This window comes from Thamnophis sirtalis, unplaced genomic scaffold, assembly GCF_051295495.1.
Source record: "Thamnophis sirtalis isolate CommonGarterSnake01/CBP01778 unplaced genomic scaffold, rThaSir2_p1.2 scaffold_6, whole genome shotgun sequence".
Lineage (NCBI taxonomy): Eukaryota > Metazoa > Chordata > Lepidosauria > Squamata > Natricidae > Thamnophis > Thamnophis sirtalis.
In genome coordinates, this window is record NW_028261386.1 from 58,557,580 (window position 1) to 58,582,719 (window position 25,140).

Consider the following 25,140-nt stretch of genomic DNA (forward strand, 5'->3'; position numbering starts at 1 on the left):
TGTGTTGTAATCTTCCATCAGTGTCATCAATAAAGGTAAAGGTTCCCCTTGCACATATGTGCTAGTCATTCCCGACTCTATGGGGCGGTGCTTATCTCCGTTTCAAAGCTGAAGAGCCAACACTGTCCGAAGACATCTCTTTGGTCATGTGGCCAGCATGACTAAACACCAAAGGCACATGGAGCGCTGTTACCTTCCCACCAAAAGTGGTCCCTATTTTTCTACTTTCATTTTTACATTCTTTCGAACTGCTAGGTTTGCAGAAGCTGGGACAAGTAATGGGAGCTCACTCTATTATGCAGCACTAGGGATTCGAACCGCCAAACTGCCAACCTTTCTGATCGACAAGCTCAGCGCCTTAGCCACTGAGGCCATCACATCCCTCTATAGTATTATCAATATGGTACTATTAAAAAGGAAAACAATTTTCACATAAAAGCTGTGTCTATGTCTATTGTGTCCCTATGTACCATATTTTCTGGAGTATAAGACGCACCAGAGTATAAAATGCACCAAGATTTTGAAGAGGAAAAATTTTTTTAAAAGGTTTTTGACCTCTGCAGACATCCCAAAAACGGCCCTTTTTTGGCAAAAACAGACCTGTTCCCCCCCCCACTCCAAAAAAGGGCATGTATAGCCTTTAGGTGGTTTGTAGTGTGCTTCGGGGGGGGGGGAGAAATGAGTAAACAATGGCCTGTTTTTCATTCATTTCTGCCCTGCCCAGCCCCCAGGAGCACTCTGAATGCCTCCTAAAGGCTATGCACAACCATTTTGATGAAGGGGGCAGTTTCAGGAGACAAAAAATGCTGCATTCAGTGTACAAGATGCACCCAGATTTTTAGCCTCTTTTTTGAGGGAAAAAGATGCGTCTTGTACTCTGAAAAATACGGTATTTATTGAATTTATTTGCTGCCCATCTTGTAACAAAATGACTCATGTGCACCATTTAGATATACATTTATAAGCCATAATGCTAGTTTCGCCACATTTTATATTTATGTTCCAGCTAAACATTATGTCAATAGTGTTTTGCTGATTTTTCAATTAAACCATGGCCCAGAATTTCAAGAAATTACTGTTAGCATTACAAATCCTTTATGTCATTTTTACATACTTTTTAAAGACTTTCATTAAATCTAATAATAACAACAATTTCTTGACTAAATAATAGTGGTATGCTATTAACAACAAACATTTTGCAATAGGCCTTAAGCTACCTACAGGTAAAATAAAAACTTAATGTAATTATAAGAAGAGGAACATGTTAATTTGGATTGTCCTTCAATTTGCTTTTATTTTTTCCATAATACCTAGCCATTTCCGTGGAATTTTTTCTAGTGATGCACTTAATAGTTTTATTTTAGACAAGCAGTACTTTGAACACTGTCCACATTGCCCGGGAAATCATCTCTTGCAGAGAAAATGCAATGTTCAAATCACTTTAGTAATGAGAAAACCCTGTTCCTGTAGATGTGATAAAACTACTTTCATCATCTCTAACCTAGTATTTTATGGGAGTTGGAATCCATCAACTTTAGAGGATATATTCCATAATTTTATGTCAGCCAAAAATTTATAAGACCGACGGCTATATAAATAGTTTAAATAAATAAACAAACCTGTTTTAAAGCTCCACTACCACCAGAGATTCTAAATTATTTAAGTCTATTTAGCAGCAAAGAGTACCATGCCCCATACACACCTGTACTACAAGGCCTTCACTGATGGAGAAAGAGTATATAAAACCATTCTGTGACTTGCTTTCGTTGTCGTCTTTGGGCTGCTGGAGTGGTGGCAGCCGAAGAGAACATGGCGATTCATTGAGCTTGGCCTGTCTCTTCTGCAGCAGCAGCTGATTTCTCAGCACTAGACGAAATAAAAATAGCAGTTACAAAGCTATTTTTGTTTAACCTACGTGGAAAGCATTGTATCCATGTTGCATCAAGTTTCAATGAAGGGATCTGAAATGTACCATCAAAATGCTGACGGAAACACTAAAAGGGAGTGAACATGGATAAAAGTTGGAAAGTGCAATATGGCTTTATCCTGTACAAGGGATTGTGGAAATTGATTTTTTGCTGTTTGGTATGTTATTGAGAAATTTAAATATAGACAAGTTTACTGGGCATTTCTTGATTTAGACAAAGTATGAAGAAAATTGAATCAGCCTGAATTATGAAATACTTTGCATGTTTATGTAGCTGGGTACTACTACAGGACAGAGCAGCAGATAATGGAAATAAAGCATATGTGAGAATAAATGTAACCCCTAATGAATTGTTCAGCATTGTCTCCTTGGTTGTTCAGTATATTTATGGATATGTTCGTAAGGTATACTTGTGGCGAAGATAGATGTTACGTTGGTTGGGGATGTAAATATTAGACTGGAGCAGGCGAACAGGTAGTGGCGGCGGCGGGAGGCTCCACCCACCCACCCGGATGCTTCTGTGCATGTGCAGAACTGCCACTCGTGCACAAGCATGAGCAAACAGGTAGCAATAGGATTTGCAACCTACCTCTGGTAAATATATGTGTATTGTTACTTGCAGATAAAGCTCATTGATTTGCAGTGAATGTTAACTTCTACAATTCAAGAAGGACTATGGATTTTAAGGTTAATGTGATGCTTTAGTTGTGGTGACGAAAGTGGAGAGACAAATTCTAATTTAAACATACTGTGATATGATTTATTTAGAAAGGAGACAGCACAATCACTATGTGTTTATGTTTTTTCTTCATTTTCCACATGACAACAGACCTACCTGGAACTCTTTGTGCACTTGCCACAGATCTCTTGAGCCAGTGTTTTTGAAAGGCAGCCCAATATGGCATTAGCATGCTGGAGACTGAATCCTTCAGACTGTCAAATAAACTTGGAGGCGGAATCTCCTTTTGGAGGGCCTGCTCAGCTGCCCGGATAGCTCTGCCCAGCCTCTTATTATCTACAGCCACCTGCAGGGCAAGCCACAGACATTTAGCATTCTGCATGACAAGATTATCCCTGGAACTATATAGCTCTTTCTTCCTTTTCCTCTCCAGTCACACAGTAAGACACAGATCTAATTATTTGGAGGTCAACTGTATGATCTCCTATTATTTTCCTGCAGTTTTGACCTCTGTTGGGATGGAATCTGATTTCTCTGCTAGAATTACTAAAGCAGCAGTAAATGATCAGCCAGGACATTCTCTAGATAAAAGAAGCTGAAATAAATTTAGCTAATGGGAGGCAGATGATGGCATTTCATTATTTTGGAATTGCTTCTTTGGCAATTCCAGGAATACTGACTGCTAGATTGTTAGGCTTCTCAGTGCATCTTGGAATATTTTCTCTGAAACTTTTGGTGCTATTGTTTTGACTCCTAGTCCCTTCTGGCTTTGTACAGATTCCTGGGCAGTATCAGTGATGCTAATTTCTTTCACAGATACTTATGTGATTAACATTTATTTGTAAAAAATATATAACCTTCATTCCTCTAACCACTCAGAGCAGCCTTCAAACAACAGTTAAATATCATAATATGTCAAACATTAAAAGGTCTAGTAAATAGATCTGTTTTGAGGCCAACACTAAATTATAGGATGGCTTCCCCTGTTTCAATTAAATACCAAGGAAAATAAAATGAAATCTATTTTCCAGTGAACCATTTTCTGTATTGGTGTACTATTCTCTGCTCTTGAGAAATTGTTGGACAATTTCATTTCTTTTGGAAACCTTTGAAGAAAATATTCTCTGCCAGAAATTTTGGCGGAGTGTTTTAAAGATCATAATGTCCGTCCATGGGTATTTCTCTTTAATACCAACAGTGTAGCGATCAAGACAATTTGTCCTTTATCATAGATCAGGGGTGTCAAAGTGGTGCCCCACAGACCGGATGCGTCATGCTTAGACCACGCCCATCCCAGTTCTGCAAATGGGGAAAATGTCATGAAACATCATGTGATCACATCACGCCGCAAGTCTGACACCCATGCCATAGATAGTATGAGCACTTTTACATGGAAGTGAGATAATCATTTATATCCATCAGGTTGGTGGTAAGAAATTATTGGCAAAAATACAAAGAAACTATTTTAAATTTGCTTCCCTATACTAATCAATTCTTACCAACCAACCTGTTAAATAGACCACTCGACCTGGGGAATAAAAATACCATTGACATTGTGGGCTCTTACCTGTAACCGAGGCTCAATCTGAGATGCAAGGAAACACTCACGTATCACAAGAACCTTTTTCTTCAGAAGAGTCATGTCAGGCCAGTCATGATGAGCATTTTTAAATTTCTGCACTTCCAGTAGAAAATGCAAGCCACTCTCCAGCACAGGTGTGCCACATACCTGGAGGTGTTTAATGAAATGGAGCATCTCCACAGTGGGCCAGCCTTCGGCAGCCTCTTTTAGAGACTGCCAAAAAGAGTCTTTGTCTTCCCTTGTAGGTTTTGCTGTGGCTGCTGATGCATCTTGTGCTTCCCTGTTCCTTATATGCCTAAGAGCTACTTTTCCAGCTATCACATTTAGGAATGGTTCCAGCTTGCACCAACGTTCTTCTGTAATCTGAGAAGGCACCAGTCCATATTTCTTCAACCCTTCACTCATCTCATCCCAAAACTGCTCAAAAGTAGGAACAACCAAGGAACGTAATAAGAGCTGGATTTCATTCCAGGTGGCGTCAGTAATTTCTCCCTGGGCCACTTCTTCCTTTATTCTTTTCTTCAGTTCTTTGGGGAAGGGAATGCTAGATCTCAAAACCCCCAGCTTGTTCCACATAGCTAGAAATTTGACTGCACAATTCACTTGTTTTTCAGGTGCTGGGACTTCCAAACAGGCCTCCATTTCCTGTAGCAGTCCTAAAACCATCTGAAGCTCTACATTCTGCATTTTACAAGCTGCCTTTTTGTACACATTTAAGATAACTGGGTTGCTAAGAAAATCTGGCACATTTTGAGGGGTGGGTGAGTCCTGAAGAACTGGCGATTTTTCCCTACTTCCTTGGTCGGTACTGCTTATGCTGGGAGATTTGGAAACCACCCCTGTGGGAGATTTGGAAAGCATCTTCTTTTTACCCCCTTTCCCGTGTAACCCTCTTTCTTCTGAGCCATGAATATAGGTGTTTGGTTTCTTCTTCTTTATCCTGTAGGCAGAATGGCATATAAATAAAAGCTAGTACACCAGTTCTCACAGAATTTCCTCTTACAGAAAAAAGATACAAATATTCAGTTAAAATATTGCCATTGAATGAAACCATATTATTGATGTACAAAGAAAACATTCATGTTTAAGAATAAATGACACAAATGTCCTAAATGCAATGACTTCTGGCTTCTGCAAAATTCATTCTGCAAAATAAATTCTGGCTTAAAAACTTTTACATTTCACGTATTATTTGGTAAAGGATGAAACAGCAGCAGAAGACAAAGGACAAAAGAAAACACGGCTGAGAAATCAGTCTGGGCAGAGAGGCAGAAGCTGGGATGTATGTAAGCTCTATTCTTTCAACCCTAGAAGTCGCCAAGGTCAAAACCAATTTCATTTGCAGATTCCTTTCCTCTATAACCATGAGGGCTAGAAATTAAACTCATTATGTCAAAACTGGAACAATTAAATTCTGAATTGTGCTAATTGTTTGTTGTACTTTAGTTTCCACTTGGTAGTAATAATTGAGTTATTGCAAAGAATAAACCTCTGAACTGCCAAATATTAATCTAATTGCTGACTGTCCACTTCCTTCAACATCCTAGTCATACCTTTAGAAATTAACTCTAACTACTAATTTACTTTTGAGATAACAGTACAATCTTATGGCCAGCTCTGTAGAAATCCTCCTGAGTTAAACTACATATTCAAATAAGTCTATACAATAAACTACAATATATAAAATCTGTTTTAAAACTTTGATATAATTTGAAGATATGCCACCATATGGGCATCCAGGCTACCAAAGTAACCTTTCATTTCCACAAAGGTTTTGAATACCTCCCAATTCTGTCCTGATTGCTTCTATGGTCTTTGCTTTCAGAATTTTTGACATCCGAATGAGATATTGGTACACAGTATCTGTAAGAAAGAAAAAATAGCTAAGTTATTTAAGTTATTATTGGAGTGTTTACAAATTATTTGTAATGAGTTTTCTTTCTTGACCAAGTTACATGTCTCATGTAATTTGTTAGATTAAAGAACTCTTAAAATCTCCATTAACATAGCAAAAATCACTACCAACCTGCCTTCCACTGAGGACCTGTACACTGCCCAAGTCAAAAAAAGGGCCATGAAAATATTTACAGACCCCTTGCATCTTGGCCATAAATTGTTTCAACTCCTACCCTCAAAACTATAGAGCACTTGTACACCAAGACAACTAGACACAAGAAGAGTTTTTTCCCGAACCTCATCACTCTGCTAAACAAATAATTCCCTGACCACTGTCAAACTGTCAAACACCAAGGCTGCATTACTATTACTATTAATCTTCTTGTCGTTCCTATCACCCATCTCCTCCCACTTATGACTGCAGGACTGTAACCTTGTTGCTTGTATTCTTGCGATTTATATTGATATTGTTTCCTGAGTGATTATTTGTATCCTATGACTCATTAAGTGTTGTACCTTATGATTCTTGACGAATGTATCTTGTCTTTTTATGTACACAGACAGCATATGCACCAAAGACAAATTCCTTCTGTGTCCAATCACACTTGGTCAATAAAGAATTCCATTCTATTCTATTCCATTCCATTCTATTCTAAAAACAACATTTGGACTTGGCCATTATCTACACAATATTACATAAAGATTCAATTTATAATGTTGCAGGTGCATAATCTTTGAAATATCTGCCATCAGGAAATGCATACAATTTTCAGAATATTCAGAATAGGACATCTTGGCACTCACTCAAGGAAAGTTGTGATTTCATGGCGAACATAATGGAGCCACGCTCCACCCAGAATAGGCAGCACATATTGAATCATGGGTTGAAAAGCAGAAAATGTCAAATCTCCACTGCCAGTGGAAAGAATTTTCTCAAGATGCTGGATGTAGTCTAGCATACTGGAACTAAGCTCTGCAGAGAAAGGAGAATCAGAGCACAAGAAGACTCCACCTTCAAAGAATGTGTTCATAGGCCAAGTGCCCCCAAATAATTAGTAAATGAATAAATCCAATAAATGTTGAAAATAAAAAGTGAGCAAAACATTTTATTATGAAATACGATATCAATGTATACAGCATGATTCACACCATAGCAGTTTACAAGTAGGCTTTAATTAAGGTTACCAAGAATAACAATCGATTACTATAGAACTAATATCAGTCTCTACAGCCAGGATATCCTGTACCCAACCTACAGAAAGGGTCTTCCAACAATATATTATATATCTTACTTTCTCCACTCATAAAACACTCATACTACTATCACTGAAACTCATTTTTTATTCTAATCTAGTGTAGGAACAACATATTTAAATCAACGTTGCCCATCTATCTGTTTCTGTCTCAGCTTCAAAAATACGAGATGACATGGCATAAAGAACAATGATTTCACATTCTAAAGACATCTGCCCCCATATTCAAGCCCCTACATTCTGGGTAGTGATTCTTTCCAGTTTGGTAGGCTTTTTGCAAAGGGGACTAGTATGATTAAATCAGATTCTTTCCTATATTCCCTTCCAATACAGCTCACCTGAATTGCATTCTGTGCAAGTGGCCAGAAACCTATGAAAAATCTGCCAGGCTAAATTCTGTACTTCAGATAGGTTTGCTTGGTTCTCCTGTGCATTTTCATAACATTTTAGCTTCTTCCACAGCAACAGATGATTAATCTTTTGTGGATCCTCAAACCTGGAGAGGTAACATGAAAGGTATCTACTTCAGCATAAAGTGAACTGTAGGACTTCTGCCTAACCAAGAAAGGGATGTAAAAGCCAGCCGATCAGCATAAGCATCATGCTTTTTTCAGAAGATTTTCACAATCAAATATCCACCTATGGGTTATAAATAAAGCACGATAATGAAATAAGGGACCCCAAAAGCAGCTGAGAAACTCACCGAGTCAAGTAGTGAAGGAAACCATCCCCATCTCCCAGATCGCACATCAATGCCTCAAGAAATCGAATGGTTGTCAGTGTTTCAAAGGAGTCTTTAAGAGAGCCTAACAGTCTATTTGACCCAGTTCCTTTTCTGCTTTTCCTAAATGATGAAACCAAAGTTGAATTTTCAGGCTCTTTCTGCTATAGAGGACACGAGATCAGAACTGCATTCAGATTTTCCTAAACTATTCTAAGACCTGTTTAAGAATAAAGCAGAATTACCAGTATGGGTCATTAAAACCAAAAAGTTTGCTGTCATTTCCCAATAGAAGCAACCTTGATCCAAGGTGTGTCCAACCTTGGCAACTTTAAAGACTTCTGGACTTCAACACTCAAAATTCCCCAGCCAGCATGGGATTTGTTAAAGTTGCCAAGGATAGATACCCCTGCTCTAGAGTATTTCTTTCTTCTTGGTTTATTTCTATACTGATTTTCCTCCTGAAGAAATGGTTGACAAGAAACAGCTACAGGTGAAACCATCACGCCACTGTCAAAGTTTAGGGAAACATAAATTTTCTTGACAGCTGCCACAGCATTGTAACAGAAATTTAAACAGTTTTTATATAGCTTCCTTTCTGCATTTCTACTAACAATTGGAAAGGACAGAGCAAGCTTTTCATTTGTCAGTTACTGAATATTGTTAAGTTTTTCTACCAAAAAATTGGCCATTGTGATATTATTTTCATTTGCACTGAATATTATCATGTATTCATTAGATTTACATTCCAAATTTACACAAAGCAGCATAGATAGCACTTCTCCCTCTGTGTTTTGCAGTTGTTGTTCTTTTGCACAGCATCAACCTTGTGAGTCAGGCTTCACTAAGAAATAATGATCAGCGCAAAATTAGCAAGTGAATTTCCTCAGGATAGGATGCTTAAGGATAAACCACATCCTATTACGAACAAGGGCTTTGTAATGTGCACACACCCATACCTAGATCATTTAAATAACCACACAAATGTAGACATTGACTACAGATCTTGAGCAGTTAAGGGCAATTAGTTGATTATTTATTTTAGCAATAGCATTTAGACTTGTATACCACTTCATGGTGCTTTACAGCCCTTTCTAAGCAGTTTACAGAGTCAGCCTATTGCTCCAACAATTTGGGTCCTCATTTTACTGACCTCGGAAGGATGCACTCAACCTAGAACCGGTGTGAGAATCAAACTGCTGATCTGCTTTCAGCTGGCAGTCAGCAGGAGTAGCCTGCAGTACTGCATTCTAACCACTGTGTCATCACAGCTCTAATTTTAATTTTATTACAAATTTAATATATAATGATATAATAAATTAAATGATTAGGCTGCAAGGGGAAGAAAGCCATTGGCAGGATCGCAATAAAAAAAAACCCATCATTATTAAAAAATAACACAAGCTAGCACTTCTGTTTTATGGACCGGAACTCACATCGTTCTCCACTCTTTGTTTCTTTTCATGTAGTTCACCATGTCCTTTTGGTCGCCCATAGCAGGAAGCATTGTGGCCATAGGCAAAGAAAACGGGAAACCGCCACTCCAGAGAAGCTCCTCTTCAATAGGCACCTCGGAACTGGGTTCAAACCTATAAAAGTACTAAGTTGAACTGACAAGGTATTTTAGATTAAATCAATATTTATAATGTTGGTTGAATGAATAAAATTGGGGGGGGGGGTGTAACTAAACTCCACGACAAAGTAAGCAAGAACAAAACATGGGACCAACTGTGTATTAGACAGTTAATGCTTTAAGGCCATTTTATTTTTATTTATGCCTATAGCCCAACTCCAAAAGCTAAGTGATCCATCTTAGCACAAACCTTAACTACCTGATTCTCTGATAGTGAATTAGAAATCGGGAAACCCAGTAAGAACGCAATCGTCTTAAGGCATCATATTGTTTCCTGCTCAAGGAAGCAAAAGCTGTCTCCTCTTCCCCTATACTTTCCTCGAGGTGTTCCTGGAGATGAAGAGAAAACATGTCGCATGCATAAAATAGAAACTAAGTTCCACTTTACACATGCATATATATATCGATGGTTGCGATTGCTGCCACTTCTGAAATTACTGCAATAAAGTATCTGGCACATAGGACTTTGTAAAAGAAAAATCCAGAACAAACTTCTCTTATTTAAAAAGTAAGCCTAATCTACTATTACATCATGGGATTAATATTTATCTTCTTAAATATGCCAGATTAAAAAGAAAATGAAAATAATAGCTACATGTTAACTATCTTCTAAATGCTGTATTAAATTGATTCCCAGTGTAATCCTTTCATAACTGTTAGAAGTCCCTATTGTAAAGTGAAAAACAAGTCCTTTGATAGCCATATAGCAAAGTACTAAGATGGAAGACATTCCCAAGAAACCTAGGAAATAGAAGGATTCCATGATTATTCTGATTCATGGGGAAAAAACTCTCACAGGACAGAATCTACAATTCAATTATGCAAGATATTTCTGCACAGGAAAGCTACAGGAGGCAAAAAACAAGCCTCCGAATCCTGCTTTCTTAGCTGGCTTAGCTAGGTTTCTGATTACTTAAGCTATAACCTGGACAAAGGGACTTGCATTCCAGCTGTATTACTCACTTGAAAAGCAGGAGGGACGGCCAGTCTATACTTGGCTTGAATATCCCTGCCAAAAGAAGAGCAGCAGCATAAACTCCACTTGCATTGAAATATTTCCCTGCTTGCTACTGTATAAAATATATTTATATTTCATTTTTATTTATTTTTTTAAAAAGAGGATGGTCAGTATTTCATACATGATACTAGCACTGCACCTTACATTCTGATCATGTAGCACAGTTTATAAGATTATTTCCTCTACTCTTAAAAGAAGGTAAGAATCTGCCACAAGCCCACAAGTCTACATGGGGCTGCCCTTGAAGAGCATTCGGCGGCTTCAGCTAGTCCAGAATGCGGCCGCGCGAGTGATCGTGGGTGCACCTCGGTTCGCCCACATAACACCTATCCTCCGCGAGCTGCACTGGCTACCTGTTGGCCTCCGTGTGCACTTCAAGGTGCTTCTTACTACCTATAAAGCCCTTCATGGTAGTGGATCTGCGTACTTGGGAGACCGCCTTCTGCCAATTACCTCCTCCCGACCCATAAGATCCCACAGATTAGGCCTCCTCCGAGTGCCATCTGCCAGCCAGTGTCGGCTGGCAACTACGCGGAGGAGAGCCTTTTCTGTAGCAGCTCCGACCCTCTGGAACGATCTCCCCGTGGGGATTCGTACCCTCACCACCCTTCAGACCTTCCGCACAGCCCTCAAGATCTGGCTATCCCGCCAGGCCTGGGGGTAAAGATCATAGTTTGCCCCCGCCCGAATGTTGAATGAATGTTGTTTGATCTTAACTACACACTGTATTTTTATGTTACTGTATGTCTTCCCCTCCCATAAGTTGTTAGCCGCCCTGAGTCCCCCCAGGGAAAAGGGCGGCCTATAAATAAACACAACTGAGAAACTGAGAAACTGAGAAGTGTGCAATTCATGAAGATCAGTTAGTGCACCTCACCCTCCACAATCTCCTCCAAATTATTTGTCCCTATATTTCAGGTTTCTCAAATATCCCAGGGAATAAAAAGAACAAGCTGGATTTTTTGTATTGTACAGCATACATAGCCACAGTATATCACCCAGTTATATATATATAAAAGTGAACTCCAGATTGTACAAATTGCAGCTATCCTCTTCTTAGAAGCTCAGATCAACAGAGCCAGAGATAAGGAATAATATTTCTCCTCTTTGTGCCTTATTACTATTTTACATGGAGAAAGCAAATGAATAAGCAGCAATCAGGAGCTACAACAAGGCCAGAATGAAGTAATGAAGGAGGCAGCAATTAATAGATACTCATCAATGACATGATGCTGGCATCTGTGCAGGAACTAGATTGAACAAGTGCTTATAAAAACCCATGTCTCTTGTTTTTAGTCCCATTAATTAGTTTAAATCATGATAAAAGTAACCCCTGAGGACTGAGAAAGATATTCAAGATCACATTGCTGGGCTTCCAAATGGTCTGCTATTTACCTCCTCATAATTAAGAAAAACAGACAAAATTATAGGTTTTTTTTCTTCCTTTAAAATTTTAATGGAATGAAGTTTTGCTTTTAGGTCTATACCAGGGGTTGGCAAAAGGTGACTACAAGTTCAGTCATGACAATGCATGGTATTTGCAAACTTCAAATTAGAGTTTAAATGATAAAATTTTGAAACAGCAATCTTCTTAGACTTGCTTAATTTTTATTTAGATTAAAATCCTGCAAGACCTCACACAGTTGCTGTTAGGGTCCCGAATAACAACCCCATGGCAATCAAAACTCTGAGGCATAGAGCTTCCTCAAACCATAGTTTTATTTAGGGTGTCATATTGGCACAGCTGGTGAAAACCTGACTCTAAAGGACCCAGGGTTTTCCTCACCCAAATCAAAACCCAAAGTTCTTGCCCCTCCCCAAGGTCACATGTCCATCACATGGTCCAATCAAGTCACAGTCCCAACTCCGGCTGGCTTTGGTCCACTCCCTTCCAATACCTGGTAGAGCATTCTTGGCTCCCACGGGAAAGAATGCTACTTTGGCTAAACATCACCAAAGCTATCTCTATCTCCCCCCCCCCTCACATTCCCACAGCTCCATCAGGCCTTGCTGTGGCAGCCCTGAAGATGTTCCCAAAATGGTTTCAGGGTTGACAGTTGCAAGAATTGGCTTATATTTAAGAAAACTCATTGGTGTGCCTACCTAAAAGGTGTGCCTTCCTACTATCAAATGTTGCCTTGAAGGCAATTTGCTTTCCACTAAGTTATTTATTTCATTTCATTATGCTTTAAAATATTACAATTACAATTAACATTTTTAAAAATGATATTAATATATATTATATACAAACTACCATATATATGTGTGTGTGTGTGTGTGTGTGTGTGTTTTTATTTGTGCTGATAAATAAATAAAGGGAGACTAAATATATATATATATATATATATATATATATATATATATATATATATATATATATATATATATATATATATATATATATATATATAAACATACATACATACATACATACATATACATACATACATACATACATACATATACATACATACATATGATTACTGCAACTCCATAAGCTTTGATTAGCTCTGCAGATAAACTAAAGGTATGAGCCGTGGTTCTCCCAACATTCCATTAGCATTTTTGGAAGTAATTCAAAAGATTTAAATACTCCCCTCATTAATCCACTATTTCTGATCAGATAAAACATGTCCAAAGTTAATGAGGTTTTAATTTCACTTTATTTCAAATCAAAAGCACTATCACATAACACCACCACTCCAAACTAGGGTCCAATAATAAATCTGAGCCCATTACTTTGCACATTTTAATTAAGAAGCTAAGCTCAGATTTAGCTAAAGTCTCCCAAGCATGAGAGGTACTGCAGCTAAATGAGAATCTTTACTGCAGTTAGAATGGAATTGTTAAGCCACCAATTTCCTTCTGTCAATATAGGGTACAATTCTCTTTTTTTTACCCATGGCAGTTTAAGGCTATTACTGCTTTTCATCACCTTTCTCACATTTCAAGAAATCTTTACCCTACATTTCATGGCCTTAAATGATTATTGATTGTTGACATAACTGATATTCCTGCTACCACTGATAGGTCTTTCCTTATGTCCATGATTAACATTAATCCATCACTATTAGTTTGAGAAATACACTAGAATGGCATTCTCACCGAAAGGCACTGGAAAAGAACAGCTGTGTTTCATGTGGTGAAACTGTGGCCTCCAAGTGCCTGGTGCAATCCATGATATCTTCACAATCAATCCAGAAGTTTAACAGGTGGCTTCCTAATGTGTTATGGAGGAATTCCATAAAGTCTTCCATACCAGCTCTCTGCATTGTAAAAAAATAGAGGAAGAAAAAAAACAATGCGAATGGAGGTACCTGAACAAGGAAATCTCAGCAACGGCTACAGTACATATCTAAAGATAGGCAGAATAGCTTAAACGTGCTTTTAAAAACCTCTTCTGGTGCCTTGATTGATTGATTGATTGATTGATTGATTGATTGATTGATATTTTTATCCTATCTTTATTATTTTTTATAAATAATTCAAGGTGGCAAAAATATGAAATACACTTCCCTCCTCTTATTTCCCGCACAACAACTTCATGAGGTAGACTAGACAAAGAATGCTTTAAGGTCTGAGTATTAAAGACATGTTTACATGGATACATCAACTTTCAAGGCCTAGGACTGTGATGGTGAACCTATGGCACGTGTGCAGAAAGTGTCACGCGAAGACAGGTCGCCTGGCCTGTGGTGTGCACATGCGCCCCGGCCAGTTGTTTGTCAGGGGCGCATTCGTGCCAGAACCCGGACGTTCGGTTTTTCCGGAGTGCAATCCCTTCGTGCACGTGACAATGCTGAAAACCGGCCTGTGCCTGCGCACCAGTCAGCTGATCATCAGGCACGCATGCACACTAGAACCCAGAAGTTTGGCTTTTCTGGACCGCAGCCCCAATGTTTCCATGCAACGTTTTTGGTGGTGCCGAAAAAGTTCGCCATCACTGATCTAGGAGGTTGGAGTTAATCCAGAGCAATTGCTTGTTGTTGGGAAAGAGATGTGCCACAATAAAGCATTGTGTAGTTATCTGCTACACCAGAGATCCAGCACCAGTCCATGGCATGCCAGAAATTGGGCTACGCAAACAAGCATTGCTCCATCCACGGGATGCAGGCAGCACACAAAACTATGTCCCCACTGGTCTGTGGAAAAACCTGTTTGCACAGAATCAGTCCCTGGTGCCCAAAAGTTTGGGGCCTTTGTGCTACACTGCGGTATATCAAATCCTCAGACAGCAAAGAACTCTCAAAAGCATAGAAACCGTTTAAAGTAAATATTTGTTTAGTTAAGTATTTCAGCAGGATGCAATGTTACCCACAGTTCCTAGGACATCTTCTTTAAGTTGCTGCAAAGCAGCACTTCCAGAACCCGAAGGGAAACACTTGTCCTGTTGCTCTTCCTTTGAAATAATTGTTTCTGTCAGGTCAAATTGTAAAACCTGCAGGCATCCTGAGAATGGCTTCTCATAATTACTGGGGGAAAATATAAATCAGGAAGTCAAAAATACATAACTGACAGTGAAAACCTTTTCTTGCAGATTATAATGACGACATATGACTTTCTATGGATCTGCAGCACAATGTCATGATTGAACTCTGACACGATGGAGTGGCTATGGTTTTTTTTGCCCCACCGTCCTCAGTATCAGATGATTTTTTTTATCGTTGACTCTGGAAACGGTGGCACTTCTTGCACAATTTGAGCATGCTCATGGATTCATAGCTCCTGCTTGAGGAGCCGGTGACAGCCATGACTAGGGGGCCCTTTGGTCAGATTCATCTGGTGCACCAGTTGTACCCTTTGCTGGTTGGGAGGCCATGCTCACAGTCACTCAGGCCTTGGTCATCTCCCAGTTGGATTTCTGCCTGCGTGTGCCCTTGAAGACTACTTGGAAATTTCAACTGTTCCAGAATGTGGCAGTGTGCACAGTAACGGCAACACCTCATGTAACACTTCTATTGCATGAGCTTGTAGTTACTTTCTGGGTATAATGCAAGGTACTGTAATCGTTTTAAAAAGCTCTAAGTAGCTCAGAGCCAAGCCACTTATGAGACCATCTTTCCCTAAGGATGTCTACTTGTCCTACCAGGGAAGATAGGAAGTTCAGCACTCCCCCACTATTTTATCCTTACAGACTTAGCACTTCCAAGAGTTGGTAGATTAGATAATGGTATGTTTGCACAGACTGGTGCCAGGTTTTTTTTAATGTTTTATGCTTTGTGTTTTATGGTTTTTAAAATGATTTTATTGGGAGCCATCCAATGTTGTCTCAAAGATGGGTGGCTATGTTTTCCAAAGGAGATGGGTGATTAATAAATATGATAGATAGATAGATAGATAGATAGATGGATGGATGGATGGATGGATGGATGGATGGATGGATGGATGGATGGATGGATGATAGATAGATAGATAGATAGATAGATAGATAGATAGATAGATAGATAGATAGATAGATAGATAGATAGATAGATATAGGCAAGCAGGCAGGCAGGCAGAAGTAATTTTCTACAAAACAGAAAATTGATGCTTTTTCAGATTGTATTTGTGTATTTATACTGAAAAAAGCTGAACATTGTCTCCCATTAAAGTCACCAATTACATAGATGGTGAGAGCATGTTAGTGAAGTCAGATAAATATAAGCCAAATATAAACATAAACCAAAAGGCAGCAGCCTGTTATTTATGTTACATAGCAAAATCAATACTCTTAAAATCATTTAGCAGTGTTAAGAAAGATGAGTTGTAAAACTATTTAACATGGCCACATTCACATATATTACATTTTAAGCAGCAATCACGAGATAAGAAAATATAAGTATCTTATCGTGACATCCTTAGCAATCAGACTCACCTATTGTTATGAAACTCAATGATCTCTTCATTAGATTCAGTTTTGCTCTGATGATCTGGAGATATCAGTTTTTCACCAGCATTTGTCCAACTACTTCCTACAATACAGACACATATTAGAACCAAGATCAAACATTTGATCTATGAAAAGGAAAAAGAGATTCCAGTTCTTTACAAAGAGGTAAAAGTTAACCCTGAATTCTATATAATTGAAAATGACTTTATAGACTTTGGGAGTTTTGTTGTCAAGCAATATACCAGCTCTCCCACAAAGCTATGCTTATGTATTTGGAAACATGTATACATATAATGTCCTTTATGCTGTAAGGATAAGACTGCAATGAACACCATAGCAATAAAAAAATAGTAAGACAAACAAATTAAAGGCAAGGGATTAGAAAAACGAAGCTAAAACTAATTTACTCCAATACAATTCACTAAATCTCTCTCCCTACCTTTCTCTACTTCCAATCCTTTATTCTATTAAGTCCAACTCATACATTGTCTTTTGTTCTTTAAACTTTTCACCTCTCTCTTTTGGAGGATTTCATCAACTCTGTCCAACTATGACTTTCTTGAACTTCTCCTTTCTTTAATCTCATTAACTTCCTTCATGGATTTATTTTGGTATTTGATCCTAATTCATTCTATTTGACAAAACCTTTCTTAATATACCGGTATTTCTTTCATACAGATCACTTACTATTGTACAGTACAATTGTTTGAAATACTGCTGATACTTCAGTGTTTCTCAGGAAAACACATTGAGATATCAACAGTACTCATAATACAAATCCTATCATGATAAGTGCTCTCCTTAGAACTTATAATTATTGTATTCTGGGAGCACCTAATTCTGGAACTTAATAAAATGAGAAGAAACTTGCTGGATCAGACTAGAGAGTTATCTAGATCTGTATTCTTTTCTCTATATGGGAAGCCCATAAACTGGCATCTGGCTACCCATTTTCCATGGCAACATGGTCTGTTTTAAGAAGACCCTCCAATACTTTCAAACTTGCTATAGCATTCTCACCATTTCTCTTTTCTATACCAGTGTCTGGTCTGAGTCTTGAGAGCTGGAGTCTACTTGGATGTTCTTCAAACTGGGATTGGCCAAAGCTCAAAATGTCAGAGAGCTCCAAGAAAACATCAAGGGACATTTGGCCAGATGATTTTGCAAAACGGCCTGCAGGAAAGGATAAAAGATCAGAGTCTCTAAAGTTCTTTTAAGAGTAAATTATTGGATAATCTATATAAATCACAAAGGAATGTAAAAACATTAATGAGATGGTAGAAAGGTTGCAGCTTTCCATGTCCTCCCAAAATATGTTTTGTAATTTCCTACAATTACTTAGATCATATTTTGCATTGAAAGTAATAGTGAAGAAATCTGCATTCTTTTTGTATTAATGAAACTTTGCTTACTTAATAATTTCCATTATATTTTAGCAAAATATCTTGAACTACCTGAAGTGTAACATTTAGCTTTTAATTAGAATAAGCCATTTCACAAACCATCATCCAACTCTTCAACTAGCATGGACAATTAACAATAAACTAAATGCCCCCCGCTACTACATCATTTTCTCCATTTTCCAGTTTTCTTCAGGATTTGAGCTAATTTACTACAAACAATAATAAGGCTGAAAGCACATTTATCACCCCATTGGCTTCAGTTAACTTGGTGTTTTGACACATGACGTAATCATTCCTGCTCCGAAAAAGGTGTATTCATATTAGAATGTCAACATTTATTAATAAACCTGGTATCAGTATAATAACAATATATTTTAATTGGGGGCACAGTGACCTCACAGTTAAGATGCTGAGCTTTTTGACTAGAAGGTTGGTTGTTCAAGACATAAGTATCACGTGATGGGGTGAGCTCTCGTTACTTGCCCCAGCTTCTGCCTACCTAGCAGTTCAAAAGCATGCAAATGCAAGTAGATAAATAGGTATCACTTCAGTGGGAAAATAACACCATTCTGTCCACCTTAGCATGTGTGTGTGCACACATACACACATGCATATATGCATATATACACAGTATATTTCTAATTAGTACATAATGCCATAATCGTCACTGTGTCTATGAATGGACATGTATGAAAGATGGAGTTAAGAGAGTTGAATTCTCTCAACTCAGGTCAAAGAGGCTTGCTCAGGAAGACTTCCATGTATGCAGCATGTGGAACAGTATCACTATGAAGAGTTCAAAGTCACAGGTTGTAGTATCCCAGAGAATTGATCTTCCCATATGAAGTGAATGAAGCAATGACAATGAAGTACTGAAAAGTACCAAGGTCTGACCAGCAAAGAAAAGACCAAGGTAGGACCAGTGAGGTTTTGATGTTGGTCATACCTTTTTGTAGAGGTATGGGAACTGGCCCCTTCACATGGAATAAACCTTTCTTTTAAAATTCAAACACAGGATGATCATCTAGATTTTCAGTTAGGAAAATATGTATAGGTATATAAATATGCGTGACCCGTCAAAAGGGCGAATGACAAAACCGCACCCGACTGAATCGCGTCACTGACGTCATCAATGCGGCGACAACAGCCAGCACAGAGAAAGAAGGGCGCTTTAAATAGTGCGTTGAAAGAAAGCCGATTCAATTTAAGGTAAGGGTTAGGGTTAGGGTTAGGGTTAGCTTTAGGGTTAGGTTAAGGGTTAGGGTTAGGTTTAGGGTTAGGTTTAGGGTTTGGTTAAGGGTTAGGTTTAGGATTAGGGTTAGGTTAAGGGTTAGGTTTAGGGTTAGGTTTAGGGTTAGGTTAAGGGTTAGGTTTAGGATTAGGTTTAGGGGAGTTAGGTTTAGGTTTAGGGGTTAAGTTTAGGTTTAGGGTTTACAGCGTGCTTCTATCTCCGCGCTGTTGTTGTCCTGTTGATGATGTCAGCGACGCGGTTCAGTCCGGCGCGGTTTTGTCCTTCGCCCTTTTGTCAGTGAACCATAAATATGAGAGAGAGTGGCTTTTAGAAAGTGAGAAAGTAATTAAAAGGCTAAACTTTAATTTGATTTTATATGCAAGAAAGCTGGGACAAAAAAAAAACAAAACCCTAAGTGCTGAGGTGTCTTTAGCTCAAGACTATCCATAGTGCTATGTGTGCAAAGGAACTAGGAAGTAATTTAGAAAGGTTGGCAAGATCCCCTTTAGATGATGCAGGACTCGTTTACAGATTGACTTACCTAGAAAGGCTGGGGTGCTACGTGTTTTACTAGGACATCTGAGCAAGTCATCCCTCTGCATACCAGGTGATGCCTGATTTGTTGATGGAAAACTGGGGATGCTGGAAACGGCAGTACTATCAGACTGACGACTGTAACCACGAATGGCATAGCGATTCACTGGGTAGTTCTCATCCAATGGACATACCAGCAGCTTTGCCAATTTGTATTCCAAATAATAGACAGTCCTAGCAAGAGATTCAAAGTAAAGAGTTTGGGTCCTGAGGCATCCTTCTCAATCCTCTTTTACAAAATTCATACTGCAAAATTCAGTCCTGAGAATTTCTATTTAGATTCACCTGCACTCCCTGACTTTCCATCCCAGATGCTTTAGAAAAAGTTGTGATTACTCATGTTCAGATAGCAATGAAGATTTGAATCGCAGTGTCTAATACTTTTCTGAAACCAATAATGCTGCCCATTAAGTAAGTGTTCAGTTTCAACACAAGTCATTTTTATTGTTCAATATCTGAATAAGCTATGGCTAAATGAATAGCTGCCATTGTTGTTTCTCTGAGAAACAACTGATCAGTAAAATAAGTAGATTACCTACCCAATATTTAACAATCTCAAGGTTTCTTATTCACTTCATTTTTGTTGTGTGTAAAGATTTGTCCTCATACACAAAGGAACTTCAACTAATCCACAAATACTCTGAGACTTAAGCACTCAACAGAAAGTCAGTAACAGATACTCTGACCCAGAAGGCTAAGACATACGTAAAGGTCTAGTACTCAACCTTTGAAATGGGAGAAAGCGCTCCTGAGCTAACCAGCTTAGGGCCCTTTCTCTCTCTACATCGGTTGCTCCATAACATGAAGAACTTGGTTCGTCTGGCAAATGACTGGGAGATTCCAAGAGGAAGCCATCTAGCTCCTGCAGCCTTCCTGTAAGTCGGTCATATTGCAATCTAAGAGGAAAAGCCTATGTAAAACATAGTTTTAAAAATTAGTTTCAAAGGCACATTTCAGATACAAAAGATAGGTAGAAAAAAGAAGTATTCTTAGTATATGTTCTAAGACAAGTACAAATGAGAAATCCAGTTTATATATTTGGAAAATATTTTCAGAAAATAAATACTTTATTTAGAAAACTTCTATGTTCTTTGATTCTGAGAACGTCTTCACAAAAATGCAATTAATAAGGGAGAATTTGGTTTTCCCAATTAGAAACTGTATCATCAAGCTTACCTACTGTCAAGTATTAAATATTGGCAGCCAATTATTAGTGTTAATTTTCCAATTTAGGCAACTTTGAAATATATATATAGCAACTTTCTTTGGATAGATAGTATTGGGATTTAAATATACTAAAGCTCTAGTATCTCTAGAAATAATTACCAGTACATCAGTTAGAAAACTATAAAATGGAATCTCTTAAAGAAAAGATTTTCCCATGCTAAGTTGACTCTATGGGAAAATCCAAGTTTAAAAATGGGGGGAAGGATAATATGGAAAAATTGGATGTAAGTGATTACATTGACTGTGGACCAACTAAAAGGAGAAAAAAATGAGTTTAAACACTTTGTGTTAGACAATATCATCTATCAGATACAATCCAATGGCAATATTTACAGTCACATTTGTTAACAACATTGTTTAGATCAGCAGCCTTTTCAACTTCTGAGAGATCTGAGATAGTAGAAAAACTTGTTGAATCCTTTAAAACTAAAAAATCCTACCATTACGTTTTTATAGATATATGTTATCAATAAATCAATTTAATATGCAAATACTAAGAAACACTTACCCTGTGGTAAGATAGGTGACCAATGAATTTAAATAAATAAATAAATAAAATGAGTGAGTGAGTGGAAGAATTAGAAGTTCCCATACTGTCTAGAACAGGAGTGTCAAACTCGTGTTGTCACATTGTTGTCATGTGACATATCATTTTTTCTCCTTCACTAAAATGGGGGTGGGCATGGCCAGCGTGTAATGCATCCGGTCTGCAGGCCGCAAGTTTGACACCCCTGGTTTCTAGGCAATCGGACAGTGTTCTAGCTTCTATTGCAACAATTTCAATGGATTTTACATTGACTTACACAATAAAAATATTTAAAAATTTATTGGACTTTGTTACATTTGTATAAAATGAACAGTCAAAATAGCATTTTGTTACAGGTATAATAATGTTCTCTTAAAGCAAGAAAGTACAATAAATATAATTGTACAACAAAACTTAAAATTTTCAGATGATATTTTTTGAACTACATATCTAGCATTTGGAATTTGACATCTGGACAACATAAATGGATTATCTGTGCCATTATGTCCAAAACAAACAAACAAACAATACTGCAGCTTTGGAAAGATAAATGTATGACCCCCCCATTTACTCAATGAATTGAAGACCTGATTACTCTTGCTATCTACAAGTAGATTTCCTATAAACAGACTTCATATGGATAAGTATAATGAAATATAAAACTCATTTATACATCACACACACACACAGCTATATTCATATGAAATTCCAATTGTATTAGACAACTAGGTATAGATATAACTCTTACTAAAATGACATACTCTTTTTTTCTTTTCTGTTGTATTTTTCACTTTTTTTAAAGCACTTTCTATGTGTCTTTCCCCCGCTCAATGTATGTATTTTAATTATTGTGTTTTCAGGGGGGTGTCATTATTTTAAAAAATAAAAGAACAAATATATTTTCCCTCTTTCTTGTCTATTTCTATTATGTAAACACAGAGCCCAGCCACAGGATTTGTTCACTATTAGATGATACTTTGACTAGTTCTAATAAAGATGTTTCCTACCAGTGAATTTTTCTTATGATCTAAAAGAAGTAAAGAAGAGCAAAACTCCTTAGCTCAGGCATGTCCTTCTGACCAAAAACAATAGTCTAAACCCAGATAGCAGCAGGCAAAGTAGTGAATTCTACTCACAGGCAGAGCCAGGAAAGCATTAAAAAAATCCAAAAAGATGTCATCGTAAGTCAACAGTTCTTCTAGAAGCTCATATCCTAAAACAAACAAATCAAAGTCATATGAACAGAAAATTTAAGTTTACAGCCTGCAAAGATGTATTATTGATGCTCGTAAGAAATACCAATCTCAAAAGGTGTAGAGATAATTTAATCAAAGTTGGTTCTAGCCAATGTTCAGGGCGCTTTAAACCTAAAAACTAAGTATTCTCAAATATCAAATTGCAGAAACAAATTAAGTATTTATCAGCTTTAAGTGGCAAAAATTAATTGGAAGGATTTATAGCTGTTTGTAGGATCCATCTATCCAGAATCAACTCAACCATAATTTACAGTTAAGTTAACCCAATTATATCAGTTCACACAACACTCTGAAGCATAAACTAACCACATGAATGGACTACTACAGTAGTTTAAAATGTAAATGTTAGGTATGTGTAGTCTTTTGAAAATCAGGAAGTTTGCAGGCATTATGTAGAATAAATAACCTCTTTGCTGCCTTCTGGGGCCAACTGGAACCACCTTCCTGCAGGAACTGAAGAATCTGGACATGAGGATTTTGTTCAAGCACCACCAAGCGCATAAAGTTGTGTGTGGTTAAAATTACATTTTAAGCACATTACAGTCTTTCCAATATTTTTAAGGAGGTTCTAGTATTCGTTAAGAAATTTTAACAGAGTAACTTCAAAAAATAGAATTTTTTAAAATAAAAAATTGAGATAAACATTTTGAATACTCCCATGAGAAAAGTGAGAATAGAACAATCCATCCGTCTCACTAAGCAAAAAAAAAAAAATCCAGTAAAAGTAAATAGTAACAAGCGCTGCAGCAATGCAGGGGGAAAGCGATGGTTCTTCTCTATAGCAACAGAATTTATTCGCTTTCAAATAGCAGGACGGATTTGGCCAGGCGTCTGTTTCGTGCCTTCCCTCGTCCAAGGTTATTCACTTAATTTCATGCCTGAGCCAAGATTCAAAAAGAAAAGTTTTCCCGCGTCTAAGCAGCTGACCGCGCTGGTTCACTTTAACACACTAGCAGACAGGTCCATTCCTCCCGTTTGCTTGTATTCCACCTTTGGTCTGCAGGGGTTAAACCGAGAGAGTGTCTAGCTACGGTAGAAAAAGTTGGGGAGATTTTTTTTCGGCTTGGGTTTTCTTTCCGTTCCTTTCCCGCGCAACTCGAGAATCGGCCCCACGTTCCAACGTTCTCCCGCCTGGAGCGAAGGTCGCCTTTCCAGACGGCCACGCGAAGACTCCGGTCCAGGGCGAACCCCGCCAGCGCGCTTTGGTAGTCAAGGGCCCGCAGGTGAGGGGAGGGCGGAAAGACCCCGGATGAAGACGCTTCGCAACGTCCAAGAAGGCAGCGGAGGGAAAGGGCTTGGCTGTTGCCTTGCGATGCAAAATGGAGGCGGGGGGATTTAATAGCAATCTGGGGTCTTCCCTTCCCCTCCGCGAATCGAGAAATTCGCCACGGAACCATTTCCCGGGATCTAGAAGAGAGCGCTTTCCTTTTGGGTTTCCCTAATTTTCTTCAAAGTCAACCACCCCACACAGCACACCTCCCGCCACAACCCATTTGCAAACCAGAGCCTCTTTCGCCAGCAATTTCTTTTGCATATTATGAATACTGGAATTATAAAAATTAACTAGCTGGAAATTATAGAATGGTGTAATCTGCTTTTATGATGCAGCTCCCTATTTGCTTGCTTAAGAAATTATGGAGAGAAATATCCAATCTCCTGCCCATCCAGGGAATAAATAAGGTCAGAGGGCGTCCCAACTCAGAAGAGTCAAAAAGGGAGACCTGAATCTTTTTGTTAATTTTTTTGTTAAATTGTCCCACTCTAGTGGAAGAAAGACCTGGAGCATGCAAATTCCCCAAGAGTTTGCATTTGGAGTTAAAGATAAATAAGGGAAGTTCAAGACAGATGGGACAACTTAGTTTGGAGTATTGTTTGCACCGTGCTTCTGTATTAGTTTATAATTCAGTGGCCAAGCAGGATGCACACATACAGCCAATAATACAGAAAGAACTTCAGCTGTAATGCCATGAAGCCTGATCACTGCAGTGTGCCTTTTAATGTATTAATTTTTGGTCCTGGAAATACCAGATTTTTGGAAGTAACCATCTTCTACCCAGAAGCAGCAGGAAAATATGGACAGAGCACTCTCCATTTGACAGAGTATCTGTGACTATTTGCTGTTGGTAAATGGTCATCCAAGGTCATCCAATGGTCATCTGTATTGTGGTAACCTTGCTAAACAGTTCTGTAGGAATAAAAACAATTGCAGTTCATAAAAACATGCATGTCCTCTTCTTTTGATCAAAGGGCTCTTCTGCACAGCAACCTTAAACTATTTGTCTTCTCTGCTGAAAATGAATATTAAAGATGAAATTAATTAGCTGG

At 38.1% G+C, this 25,140-nt stretch overlaps 1 protein-coding gene across 2 annotated transcripts in view; it reads right to left on the reverse strand.

Moving 5' to 3' along the window:
• LOC106539337 (uncharacterized) overlaps window positions 1-25,140 on the reverse strand; it is a 35,845-nt gene that overhangs the window by 5,016 nt on the left and 5,689 nt on the right. For both annotated transcript variants that reach the window (XR_015696955.1, XM_014054116.2), the window contains exons 2-18: window positions 22,696-22,772; window positions 20,532-20,716; window positions 19,754-19,980; window positions 17,599-17,751; window positions 16,564-16,660; window positions 15,028-15,181; window positions 13,815-13,975; window positions 10,655-10,700; window positions 9,891-10,021; window positions 9,495-9,647; window positions 8,041-8,181; window positions 7,676-7,833; window positions 6,889-7,057; window positions 5,971-6,051; window positions 4,174-5,128; window positions 2,763-2,952; window positions 1,703-1,866 (exon numbers count right to left, since the gene is read on the reverse strand). Coding sequence is in view for 1 of the 2 variants with exons in the window: in XM_014054116.2 (XP_013909591.2) it covers window positions 1,703-1,866; window positions 2,763-2,952; window positions 4,174-5,128; window positions 5,971-6,051; window positions 6,889-7,057; window positions 7,676-7,833; window positions 8,041-8,181; window positions 9,495-9,647; window positions 9,891-10,021; window positions 10,655-10,700; window positions 13,815-13,975; window positions 15,028-15,181; window positions 16,564-16,660; window positions 17,599-17,751; window positions 19,754-19,980; window positions 20,532-20,716; window positions 22,696-22,772 (3,242 nt within the window). In the remaining variant the exon portion in view is untranslated. The remainder of the gene's footprint in view (window positions 1-1,702; window positions 1,867-2,762; window positions 2,953-4,173; window positions 5,129-5,970; window positions 6,052-6,888; window positions 7,058-7,675; window positions 7,834-8,040; window positions 8,182-9,494; window positions 9,648-9,890; window positions 10,022-10,654; window positions 10,701-13,814; window positions 13,976-15,027; window positions 15,182-16,563; window positions 16,661-17,598; window positions 17,752-19,753; window positions 19,981-20,531; window positions 20,717-22,695; window positions 22,773-25,140) is intronic.